Source organism: Myotis daubentonii, chromosome 2 (genome assembly GCF_963259705.1).
Source record: "Myotis daubentonii chromosome 2, mMyoDau2.1, whole genome shotgun sequence".
Classification (NCBI taxonomy): Eukaryota; Metazoa; Chordata; class Mammalia; order Chiroptera; family Vespertilionidae; genus Myotis; species Myotis daubentonii.
The window spans coordinates 29,932,521-29,946,428 of record NC_081841.1 but is presented as its reverse complement, the minus strand read 5'-3'; the positions used below and the strand labels follow the sequence as shown (position 1 = coordinate 29,946,428).

The 13,908-nt window shown below is 37.4% G+C and overlaps 1 protein-coding gene across 1 annotated transcript in view; it reads right to left on the bottom strand.

Moving 5' to 3' along the window:
* The window catches only part of PIK3C2G (phosphatidylinositol-4-phosphate 3-kinase catalytic subunit type 2 gamma), a 274,899-nt gene that overhangs the window by 216,354 nt on the left and 44,637 nt on the right, over positions 1-13,908 (bottom strand). The window contains exons 6-8 of the mRNA XM_059682311.1: positions 11,641-11,743; positions 5,855-5,925; positions 4,337-4,400 (exon numbers count right to left, since the gene is read on the bottom strand). Coding sequence (XP_059538294.1) covers positions 4,337-4,400; positions 5,855-5,925; positions 11,641-11,743 — 238 coding nt within the window. The remainder of the gene's footprint in view (positions 1-4,336; positions 4,401-5,854; positions 5,926-11,640; positions 11,744-13,908) is intronic.

Here is a 13,908-nt window from a genome sequence, read left to right as displayed (position 1 = left end):
GATAACTATTTGCCAGTAATAATATAAAGACACCACTTCTTTGATGTTTTGCCAAGTTTTAAGTCATATTTTAAAAATTTACAATGGTCAATGGTTTCTTTCAAAGTGGAAATATATTGGGTTCTTCATATATGAGTAATATGAGCAAACCTCTGTATTTGGAAAATAAGAACTGTTAACAGATTCTTAATAATTCATGTATGTATGGGTTTGTGTATGTGTATGTAAAAAGACATCTATGATGCATGAATAGCACAGAGACATTTGACATTTTGATCATTAAAATTCATCTCTAAGTAGTTTATCATAACCTCAAAAGTCTATCAACATGTAGTCAAGATACATAAATGATCTGGGAATAAACTCATAATCTGTTCTGGGTACATGGTAAATTTCAAATTCTACACTATCACAAAGGTGAAGAATGACTATATCAAAGGTGAAGAAGAAAGCTGAAAGAAGTACTAATTATGACACATTTATGAGACTTAAAACAATCTAATTTTGAATTACTCTCATATTCCACATTTCAAATTTCCAGATTCAGGCCAGGCTCAAGAAAGAAAAATGGAATTAGAGTGAGGGGATTATTCTTGGGGAAGGAATATCTGCTATGTATTTCTCATCACCGTATCTTTAAATACCTATGTGAAATTCACACTTGAATTTGGTATCTATATCAAGAAATATAATTTATTATTTTTATAAACCTTTACTGTCCATTAATATAAGAAGTAGTTACTTCTTATATATCAGGAGTCAAATTATTTAATGAAAAAGTAGCCCTCACTTGTTTTAAAAACATCCTCTTATACAATTTTTTTGAAATGATAGAATGTTTTATCTGTGGAAGGTTAACCTTCCTTAGAAGAACAAGCTATAAGAAATGATCTGCCTAATGGTGATTACAAGTTGGCCCAGTTCATGACCAAATCTCAGTAGTCTTGTACTGAATCCATCAATTTCCCATGCCAAGCTAACTCTTCTCCTCACTATTTTAGTGAATTGATCTCCTCATGCAGTCTGTTAACAGCCAGGAATCTGGAGGTATTTTAGACAACCTGTTATTTTGTTACTCATAGTCTTTCATGTAAATTACACATTTTCACTTGTTATGAATCTGTTCCCTCCTATCCATCCTTATAGTGGAGCTTTTGTCAATGCCCTCATCATCTGGTCTAATTAAATGCCCCTCTAATCACTCATCTGTCATCCTACTGCTCTGCATATTGCCTCCATGCCATCACCTGATAAATTAGAAAATATTTAACTTGTCAAAAATGTCCTTAAGATCTTATATAATTTGGCCCCTATTTGCCCCTTTCATCTGGTCTCTTTCCAGGCTATCACCTTAAAACCTAATTGTAGCCATTGCAAGTTTCATACAGTTTCCTAAGCACACCAGGCTTTTGTTCATGTTCTTCTTTGCTGAAATTTATGCCTACTTCCTACCTTCCTTCACCATGCTCTTTCTTTGACTCATTTTTCAACATTTAGATCAAATAAGCAAAATTGATAAACCCCTTTCATGTGTCCTGTATACACATAGGTCATTCATGGGACCAATGATATTTCATTACACACATCTATTTACTTGTCTGTTTTATCCTGATAGAATGGAAGCCATTCAAGTGTAGATACTCCGTTTTATTCATCTTCATATCTTAATAAACTTGCAAAGTTTTAGAAAAAGGGTGGATGCTTAATAAATGCCGGGGTCCAGCCCCAGCAGGTCCAGGGGTCCCCAAAGGTGTGGACGGAGTCAACGAAGAAGGAATGACACGGAGACAGCGTTCAGTTGATCAGCAGCCTAGCCAAGATCTCTAGCCTGGATCTCCAGCCAAGTTCTGGTCTCGATCTCCAGAGAGGTTCTGTAGCCATGTTCCCTCGCTAGGTTCTCCAGCCAGGTTCTGTCCAGGCTCTCCAGTCAGGTTCAGTGTCCAGGTTCCAGTCAGGTTCTCCTGCCAATCTCTGTAGTCAGGTTCAGTCCAGGATCCCTTGCCATGTTCTCCCGCTAGGCTCTGTCTCTAGGCTCCGAGGCCAGTCCCTCTCCAGGATCCTCCAGCATGCTCTCTCCAGCGAAGTTCTTCTGTCTCTAGAGAACGTTCTGTGTAGGTTCTGTGCCTAGGCTCTGTCTCTCTTGGTCCTGTCTTCCAAGCCCTGTCTCCTTAGTTCTGACTCTTTCTGTCTTGTTACAACTGTATTTATACCAGTTGATTCAATCCTATCAATCTCTATTACAAAGGTTAGGGCGTTTCTTATCTCCATTCCAGGGAGAAAAGATTATGTAGTTTAAGCATGATTGTTCGTAGTTAAAGGGATTAATTACCCGCCTGGCACTTAGTTGAGGGGTTTTATTCCCTCCCTAACTTCAGGGGAAAATCCCTACCTGGGGATTCAACCTTTCTCGGAGAGGTGACTTTGGTTAAAACACAGCGCCAAGAAGGTGAGCAAACATATTAAGAACCGTATGCCATATATGCCAGGTCCCTTGAAACAGCAAGGATGGACCGGCTCCCGGCAAATTCCCCCTTTTTTATTTTTTAAAAGCAAGCATTAAAAAGAAAAACCCTGAAATGCTCTCTTGTATCCATTTTAAGAGTAGGATTGGCGCTTTCTGCTATTACCTGAGTCCTGATCTATCACCCCAGGGAGAGCTTGCCAATCCTGCACTTTCCCGGGGTGGAAAGGCTGCAGTGGGGTTAAGGATAAGGCTCCTTGGGCCTACCTTCTCCCATGCCTCTACATTTACCTTTCCGGCACCTTTCCTTCCTCAGAAAAGCATGGACGTATTTCTTGTATAAAATGTTCTGTCTGACTGGGAGTAACCTTAATTCCTCTGCTAACAAGCATATATGTTAAAAGATCAATACGGAGTCTTTTTTCTTTAGACTCAGTATGGCACATCTTCTTAATCTAAAGATCAATACAGAGTCTTCTTTCTTTGGACTCAGTATGGCACATCTTCTCAATCTAAGTTCTGTACTATCCACCTTCTTACCCTACTTATCCTCTATAGGGGGGTCTGTAGCACCCTGGTGGAGTCCTATCCGTCCCGAGTGTGGGGTTCTCAATGGGGGGGGGGGGGCTTACCTAAGGGAATCCTGTTCCAGGGGTTCCCAAAGGTGTGGACGGAGTCGGCGAAGACTATCCACCCTCTTCCTATGGTGGAGTCCTATCCATCCCGAGTGTGGAGGTTCTCAATGGGGCGGCTTACCTAAGGGAATCCTGTTCCAGGGGTTCCCAAAGGTGTGGACGGAGTCAGCGAAGACTATCCACCCTCTTCCTATGGTGGAGTCCTATCCGTCCCGAGTGTGGAGGTTCTCAATGGGGCGGCTTACCTAAGGGAATCCTGTTCCAGGGGTTCCCAAAGGTGTGGATGGAGTCGGCGAAGACTATCCACCCTCTTCCTACGGTGGAGTCCGATCCGTCCCGAATGTGGGGCGCTTACCTAGGGGTCCCTGTTCGGGCGCCAGATGCCGGGGTCCAGCCCCAGCAGGTCCAGGGGTCCCCAAAGGTGTGGACGGAGTCAGCGAAGAAGGAATGACACGGAGACAGCGTTCAGTTGATCAGCAGCCTAGCCAAGATCTCTAGCCTGGATCTCCAGCCAAGTTCTGGTCTCGATCTCCAGAGAGGTTCTGTAGCCATGTTCCCTCGCTAGGTTCTCCAGCCAGGTTCTGTCCAGGCTCTCCAGTCAGGTTCAGTGTCCAGGTTCCAGTCAGGTTCTCCTGCCAATCTCTGTAGTCAGGTTCAGTCCAGGATCCCTTGCCATGTTCTCCCGCTAGGCTCTGTCTCTAGGCTCCGAGGCCAGTCCCTCTCCAGGATCCTCCAGCATGCTCTCTCCAGCGAAGTTCTTCTGTCTCTAGAGAACGTTCTGTGTAGGTTCTGTGCCTAGGCTCTGTCTCTCTTGGTCCTGTCTTCCAAGCCCTGTCTCCTTAGTTCTGACTCTTTCTGTCTTGTTACAACTGTATTTATACCAGTTGATTCAATCCTATCAATCTCTATTACAAAGGTTAGGGCGTTTCTTATCTCCATTCCAGGGAGAAAAGATTATGTAGTTTAAGCATGATTGTTCGTAGTTAAAGGGATTAATTAACCGCCTGGCACTTAGTTGAGGGGTTTTATTCCCTCCCTAACTTCAGGGGAAAATCCCTACCTGGGGATTCAACCTTTCTCGGAGAGGTGACTTTGGTTAAAACACAGCGCCAAGAAGGTGAGCAAACATATTAAGAACCGTATGCCATATATGCCAGGTCCCTTGAAACAGCAAGGATGGACCGGCTCCCGGCAAATAAATGCTTATTGAATTGATAGATAAATTAACAAAAGTTGATACCTGGGTTTTCAATAGGTATTTCAGGTGGGAGTCATATTTTTTGATTATTGTTGAGAGGCACTGTCTGGAAAGAAAAAAAAAACTTTGCTTAAAATTGTGTGGGAAACTATATTAACTTTAGCACATTTATCGCGAGTTCTCTTGATTCTGTAGCAAACTAGCTTTTAAAAGGATAACTCCAGATCACTCTGTAGCCCACACCAAGTGACCCCAGGATGCAGGCAATGGCTGACCTTGGCCTGCACCACACTCCACTCAGGAGGCCCAGAACCAATACACCCGGTGGCCAGCTTCTGACCATACCTGAGTACTACCCAACTACCTCAATGAATGACACACCCATAGGGCAGACTGGGCAGGTCCCAGAGCACTGTTAAAGTGAATCCTGCTCTGTAGGGTCAACCCTGCACAACAGCTCCTTCACTGTAGTCAAGGCCAGCGGGTCAGTCTCTTCCATTGACATGTCAACAGCAATCAAGACTCAACTCCAACAGAAGGGACACACTCAGCCCAGGTGACCACAGAGACTGTGCCATGGGCTTCACAGGACACCTGTGGGAAGTCCTCTATAATCCTACTCATTCTATGTAATCATGGGGTGTTAGGCTGGATATTTTGGCAGAAAAAGGAGAGGCACCCATGGAAAGACAGAATAGTTTAATAAAAGAATATGGCCTTTGCAAATTTCAGACAGTATTGATTTCAGCCCTGCCACTAATGAAATAAGTGATTTTGGGCCTGTTAAGTTATTTAACTTCAAATTCCTGAACTGCAGAATCACATGAGAGAATGTATGCAAAACGGATAAGAATGCCATGGAGTGATAGTTACTAAAATCAATTTTAACTCATCTTATTTTTACAGCAGACTTTTCTTTAGAGATTTAAGGACTATACCTCGCACACTCCATTATCTGCTCATTCAACTTAGAAAAGCATTCATTCCAGATAAACTCATGCTGTACCACTGGCATCTTCTCCAAAGTTAGTTTCTGAGTTAGGTCTAATTTTTCAAATAATACATGCATACATTAAAATATTAGAATCAATTAAGATATGTTCATTCGTTACCACTTGAGTTTTCCAATTTGAGTCCACATTCCTTTGTGACATACTATGTATTTTCAGAGATTTCCAGAAAGGGATTTAAAGCAGGAGATGGTGACTTTCAAAGTATGGCAATGCCATTATACAGAGATTTGTGACATGTGCAAGCTCAAATTCACAAGATGAATGTGAAAAAAATTATTGAAAATGTAATAAGTGGTAGCAGAGATATTTTAAAAATGAATGTTAGATTGTTCTGGAAGGTGTTAGAAGCTCTTCAAATGAATCTGAATAGCTGTGAGGAATAGCTAATTATTAACAGAATTTGCCAAAAGGAGGTATCTATTAAAAGTACAATGCTTCTGAGGTACTAGTGAAAGAATGGTTTTTACAACCCCCTGAGAAACATTGTGATTTGGCACTTGAGGACTCAGTCAGAAGGTAGTCTTGGCACAGCAATAAAATGTCTTACCTGGATATTTTCCAAATGTGCATAAATTCAAGAAGTTGGTTCAGAAAAAATGGACTGTGGTCATCTTCATGCTGTAGACAGCAGAATATATTAATATTTATAGAGTGAATAGGAATGAGTACCAGATAAAAATAGCCCTGTAACTTCCTGCTGTCATTTAATTCACCTCTTTGATAACCCTCATTCATCATCTTAATACTTTGTTTTAAAGACCTTACAAGACTGTCCTTAACTGTATAAGCATTCTTTAAAAAGTAAAACAGAGAGCCTGCTTTAGTTGGAGAGAAACCTCAACGACAATTGAAGGACATCCCAATATCCCCAAGGCCAAACATTAATTTATCCTGCATGGAAGGCAGCTTTAGACACCTCGCACACACGTGTGCATCTTCTTGGCACTTAGGCCACAGATGCCATGGAGGTGTAAGACCCGACGGCTTGCCAGATTGGCCACAGACACAGAACGAACACCTCCATTTTTAGCTTTACCACATCTTGCTGCCAAACAGTAGAGAACATTGCATTTCATGAACATTTAATTGTGCAAATGATTTAAAACTGCCGATAGATATAAATGCCAGGAGTTATCAGGTGGCATTATGATCATTCCCCTGAGATGAGCAGGAACTACCCATGTAAAATATCAGTCCTATGATCCATGTGCCTGTGCTCCCACGTTCACACCAGAACTCCTTGAGCACTTCTCTACAAGGGTGTTCATGAAAACCCTACACAAGTCTGCAGAGAATGCAATATATGCCATCAATTACACTATTTCACCACACGGTGGCATTAAGTTTGGGAGCTGAGTGAGTTCCCTAATGTTGGGGTGCATGTAGTCTTGTATGTCAATACACACACAATCTATTTTAAAAACTGCCAATCGGAGCTTTTGACAGAAGGAAAACCTGTATATGGCTTAAGGTTAAAGGTAAATTAATTTTTTTATAGGGTTGTTTTAGGAGGAAGAAGGAAGCTAAGTTACATGGATAGAATCAGTTTATCACAATAATAAATATATTGAGTTCATGCTATTAAAAAACACTTTTTAAAAATGCTAAGGAAATTGAAAACATGAGGTTTACTTTCTATAAATTTACATCTAGAGTCAGTGGGATGAGTACATTTGAAAGTGTGATAATGTAAAAGACATTTTTTTTTCTGCAATAGCAAAATCGAAACTTCATATATGGAAAGGACAGTGACAGGGGAGGCAAAATAAAAAGTTAAAACTGGAGCCAAGAAAGAGAGAGTGAGATCTGAACTGTAATATTTGGCACTTGAATTCTTTCAGAAGTTAAAATCAAAACAAGCATATAAGTAACATGATTTATTTGCATCTTTCTGTATAGCATACTATTTATTTTATAACGACTTAACTTGGCTTCCAGAGATGATTGTGTGTGTGTGTGTGTGTGTGTTTGTGTGTGTGTGTGTGTGTGTGTAGGGTGACCTTTGTAATACTGTAATTTACAAGAGAAACTTTTAATTTAAAGCATCTCGAAAAGTTGGAGGAAAATTTAAGCAGTTGTCCATGGAATATATGATGTACTTTACTCCAAAACTGAAGGCCATACCTTCATCTTAAGGGGAAAGCTAAAGCACTTTTTTAACACAAAAATCTTTTGCTGTAAATGCTATGTGAATATTTCCTTGAGCTAGAAAGAGATCTTGAATTTATGATTAATATCTACTATGCCGGTAATAGTTTTGATCAAATTTAAGAGAGAAAGAGGGAGAATAAATTTTTTTTTAGAAAAGTCTCAATCATTCACATTACATCAATATGAGGATTTCGACAGTTGAAAATCTAGAATGATTTCTAAAGACTGTCAACTTGTTTTATGAATACTCTAGTGGAAGAAGAATTAAATTCCCTAATTTATTATAGCACAAGCAAGTTTAAAATAAGAAAGGAATCTGAGATTACCTGAGCTTTGTAATGCCTTTTAGAACTCTAAAATATCTACTGAAAGGCAATGATATCACTATAATACTTATTATATTCTTAATATAATATAAAAATATTATCAAGTCAAGTTTATGTTGTTTTACTAGAAAGAAAATATAATTGTTTATAATTTTTTCTCACACCTAAATTTATGAAAATCACATAAAATGTTGAAAGCACTTTAAAAATAGAATAATGAAAGAACATTCATTATCTCCTTATCATATAGATTTTAATAGAAAAAGATTAAAATAACATATAGCCTAACACCCTAATTTTATGACATCAACAACTAATATTTATATAGTCCTGACTTAGTGCAGGAACTGATTTAAGCTTTTTATTTATGTTTCCTAATTGAGTTCCTGTAGTAACCATACTAGGTAAGTACTATTATTATCCACACGTTTAAATGAGAAAATTCAGGTGCAGAGAACTTAATGATCTGTCCAAGAGCAGAGATTTTAATCTGGCAATATGAATCCAGAATCTCTGCTTTTAAACAAGATGCCAAGTTAATAACTTTAATACTCCTTATATCTTGTAAAAGCTAAACCTATATGCTCTAGAATGTATGAATAAAAATAATTATCAGCACTACTCCTTTATTTTCATTTGCATAAAGGGTTCCTACTCCAGACTCTAAAAGCATAGATATCTTTTCTTTCAAAGCACATATTTCTATCAGAATTTTTATATATATTTCTTTATTGTCTGTCTTCTTTACTAGAATGTTAACTCAACATTCTAGAATGAGTACTGAAATGTAGATGCTCAATTATTATTTGTTCAATGAACAAATGAGTAACAGTCAGTGCATATATGTGTTCTAAGACATAATTCCAACTTTTAAGGAGGTTCACTAAACTTTTTCTTCACTATATAAGATCTTCAAAGGCAAATACCATATACATAGCATGTAAAAAACATTCAATAAATATTTATTAAATTAACAAATTGTAAGGTTTATACATACAGTATAGTTAGCATAGTACATGGAAGTAAACCCTTATCTACACTAATAAAAGACAAACATGCAAATTGACCATACCTTTGCTATACCTTAAGCCATGCCCACCAGCCAATCAGAGCTACTATATGCAAATTAACCCAACCAAGATGGCAGCTGGCAGCCACGGAGCTGGAGCAAGCAGGAGGCTTGGTTGCTCCAGTGATGGAGGAAGCCAAGCTTCCCACCTGCCGTGGCTGGCTCTGAGCTCCACTCAAGGCAACAAAGTTTCAATTATAGAAGATAAATAAACCCCAGATACCTGCTTTCAGCCGGCTGTGGCCATGGAGCTGGAGCGAGCAGGAGGCTTGGGTTGCCCCTGGTGATGGAGGAAGCCAAGCTTCCCATCCGCCCTGGCCGGCCCTGAGCTCCACTCAAGGCTACAAAGTTTCAATTATAGAAGGTAAATAAATCCCAGAATTAAAAAAAAAGAAAAAAAGGAGAGGCTGGGAACGGGCCTAAGCCAGCAGGTGGACATCCTCCGAGGGGTCCCAGACTGCAAGAGGGCATAGGCCTGGCTGAGGGAACCCCCTGAGTGCACAAATTTTTGTGCACCGGGCCTCTAGTAGATTTTAATAAAATGTAATGTCTTCTCTCTTGGAATGTGATGTTAAAAATATCCTGGAAGAGCCAGAATTTGGGGAGATGGAAACATGGAATGCCTTTTTCCATAGTCTATGGGGAGGCTGTCATTGCTCTTAATTGAGAGTCAAAGCCAGTTGAATGCCCTGGATACTAAGACCTTTTGTTGGTTTTGATCACTACTCTCCTCATTAGTACAGGGCCTGCTCCCCAGCAGTTACACAGTACATATGAGTGAATGGTGAATGTACAGATACCTATGCCATCAAGCATGTTACCAATTTTTAAATAACAGTGTCACTGCTATGAAAAGTTGTGGATGACAAAAAGCATTTATACTCTTTACCTATAAGTTGTTAAATTAGTTAAGTATGAGTTGGCGATATTCATTGTGGGAAGTAATGATTCATAAGTTGAATCTTGAGGCATAAAAAAAAAGAACCATGTAACTTAATTCCTGCTATGGTCCAAATGATAGCTTGAAGAGCAGACATGTCTTGACAACTATAATTTAAATCCAGAAATGACTATACACTTGTCTCTGGATATGATAACAATGCTGATGACAATAACTCAAAGATGCTATATTGGCTGTCATTAAGATATAGTGAGCTCTATGACCAGACTAGCTCTGCTGTAAGACATTAAGCCATTCAATAATCTTTTAAAGTACTTCTATTTATATAAAAAGGAAAATAATAGTAACTATTACTTTTTTTCTCTTTAGTATTGTGAATTAATACATGTAAAACAATATAATTATCACTGAACACCTATTATGCTCAATACATTGGGGCATGTGTATAGAGTTGTGGAAAACAAAATAAAACATAGAAAATATATAAAGCTAGAATTCTTTCCCATTGTTCTGAAACTCACAGCTAAAACTCTTGAGTATGTTAAGTTGCTAGCATAAGGTATGGGCTATGGAGACTCATTGACTGGGTTCCTATCCATGCTCTTTTGCTCACCAGCTCCATGAATATGATCTGGGGAAAATCACCAAGCTCCCTGTGATTGATTCCTTATTTTTAATAGTATTTACCATATAGAATTATCGTAAACACTCAATGTAATAGAAATGTTCAACCCCCAGACATAAAATATATGGAGTTATAGGGATTTAAGAAAAAACCTCAATTTACATGTAACTGAAATGTTACTGATATGTGAACTTATACGAATGAGACACCTTCTTTTCTTTTCTTTTTTTTTTTTTTTAGCAACATGCAACTTCTAAACAAGAGTGGAAGTTAAAAATCATAGATTTTCTGTCTTCATGTTGAAATGAAACATGATGATTTCAGCTTTTTTGTCAACATTGAGGACAATGTGAAGACTTTTAGGCTTATTAATATTGAGGATATTAGCTGTACTTTATAATGTTCCTTTGTGGAGATTTCAGATGCATAGCCCTGGAGCTGTCAACACTGGCTGAGTTAGGTAACCAGTTCCAAAAGATATGTCTAAACAACTCTCTTTTGGCCTCATTATGTTATATTCCACATAGATACATTGCAACCTAATGTACCATCTGACACTTTTTATGATGAAACACCTCCAACTAGGAAAAAAAGAGCTATGCACTGGAAATCTGTTATCTGATGTAAATGACAGGGTGCTGGGATTTTTGCTTAAAGCAGGTAATTGGAATATTCTACAGATAAAAACTGCCAACATATCAAAGTTCACTGCATACTGTGCAATTTGGGTTTGAAGTAACTCAAGACATCACACAGGGAATAAAATTCATATCTAACAGCATGAAACTGTGTCATTAAAGCACAGAAATTCCTTTCTAGGTAGTTTTAATATTAATATTCATAATTATTATATTAATATGCCTTGATTTAAACTGTGTTGACTCAGACATAAACAGTTTTCAAATACAAAGAGTTGTTTTTCTTCTCTCCCTTTAATGATTTCCTTTTCACATTTTCTATTACATTCACTTTCTAGTGGCTTCATTGATGGTTTGAATATGATAACCTTAACAAGTTTCTTATAAACTTTTCCAATACATCTATTATTTTACTGAGGTTGCAATAAAGTGTTCATGTAATTGCTTCACTTCAAATTGTCAACAAGCATATAGATAACTAATTGTGTTTTAATAAATATACTCAAATGAACATATATTAATTACATTATATAATCAGAAATTGGTAACAATCCATAAAGATGGGAATATTGTCCTTAAAATGATCAGATTGCAAATTAAAACCAATATTCAGAAGGTCTTACCTTTCGAGATAACTTTCCTGGAGCTTCTCTATTTTTCTGCAGATTAAGTTGAATAACAGATTTATCTTTCTGAAATATCTTATGGCTCCCCAAAGAGTGATCACTGAAGAACAAAAAATGAGCAGTCATTTCCTCCCGTAATATCCACAAGTGTTTGTTTTATTCTCTGATTTCATTTCTTTATAATTTTGGAACTAAGTCTGGTAAAAGTTTTATATAATATCCCTAGTTTTTTATATGTTTGATATTTATTTTTAAATGACAAAATGTTATAATTATCTCCAAATGCATTATGCTAGAAAATGATTAGATGCTTTAAGAGTGGACATAGAAATTATAATACAGAATATTTTATAAACTCAAAGTTGGTTTTGCCCAGCCATCTCAACACTAAGGACAGCATGCTTCCGGAGGGTCCAATGAATACCGCAAAGTGTATGTGGGAACCACTGAAGCAAAGAAACAGAGTGGTGAGGTGAAAATGTCATAGGCTTTAGAGACAGCTCCTTAACTTATGAAGGTCAATTAAACTATCTGAAATTCAATGTTTTCTTTTTAGAGTTGGGATATTAATGTCTACATCAAAGGATTGACAAGCAGATTAAAAAACAACAACAAAAAGACCCATTCATAGTTCTCTTAATTTCCAGTTTTAGCTAATCTATTTATTTTTAAATTTTATTTTTTTCAATTATAGTTGGTATACAATATCATATTAGTTTCTGGCATACAACACATTGATTAGACAACTCTACCACACCTTATGAAGTGATCCCAGCAGTAAGTATAGTACTCATCTGGCACCATACATAGCTGCATAGTATTATTGACTATATTTAACATGCCACACTTTACAACCCTGTGACTTTTTCATAACTGGCAATTTGTATTTATCTCTTTCACCTTTTTCACCCATCCCCCAACCCCTCAAACAGTTCAGCTTCTTTAATAATGAGAATATGCTTGGGCGGGAGGAACAACAGGAATGGAGAATTGGTTTAGATTTTTATAATTTTTGTTCTAATCTTTTCAAGGGATTTGTTGTTGTTTTTTGTTAATCCTCCCCTGAGGATATTTTTCCATTGATGTTTAGAAAGAGTGGAAGGAAGTGGGAGGATATTTTTCTAATGATTCTTAGAGAGAGGTAAACATCCATGTGAGAGAGGCATATCAATCAGTTGCTTCCCCTACACACCCTGACTGGGGCTGAGGCTTGAGCATGCAACCAAAGGACATGCCCTTGACCAGAATCAAACTCAGTCTGCGGACTGATGCTTTATCCACTGAGCCAGACCGGCTAGGGTTTAATTGATTTCTTCCTCATTTAATTCAGCATAAACGTTTTGAATGATTACTCTTTATAAATGATCTTTAAATAATTCGATTTAATTATTTCATAGCAACACTAACTTACTTACTTGCTCTTTATGTATATTTCCTTAATCTATCTGGGATGCATTTGTTGAGTAAAATTGATATACAGCCTCAATTTAAGACATTTCTTTCAACATAATAGAAACTTCCTTATACATTCCTAATTCATATGAACATCTTTTCATCTCTGACCTATTTAACACATGACCAATTTTTATAAATAGCCCATCTGTTACTGGACTCTAAGCATTCTATTAATCCATCCGTCTATTTTTGTGCCAATACCAAATTGCTTCAATTATTTAATTTTACAGCATATTTTGAAGTGTGAAATTGAGTGAAAGCCACCATTTGAAAATATATTATCTATTTTTGCCCAATTTCACTTTAACAACAATTGTAGAATTAGTGTGCCAATATTAAAGAGAAAATGTTAATATTGTGTTGATTTATCTTTTATTTATGGAGTTATCTGAGAAGAGTTGGCATTTTGGTAATATTAAATCTTCCTTCCAAGGAAAAGAATATTTCTACATGCACTCTGGTTCTCTTTTATGTCCTTCAGTAAAGTGTGAGTTTTCTCCCACGATGTTTTATAGATGTTCTATTATCAATCAAAGATTTTTCCATGACATTTATTAGTTGGGTTTTGTGTTCATTTTGCTTGTGGGATTCTGTTGTAATCCCTACAGATTTGGTGCAATTTGCCTAAAACAAAATTTTCCATTCCCCACTGCTCATTGTTCTATTACACTGTTATACTTCTCCTTAAGCTAATTTTTAAATATTTTAATTCCTTAGAAAATTGTCTGCTTTTTTGAAAGCTGTCAAGTGAGTGTCCCGAGCCCCTCCTATTTTAACTATCTTTTGACATTTACCTGGGAACTCTGCAAT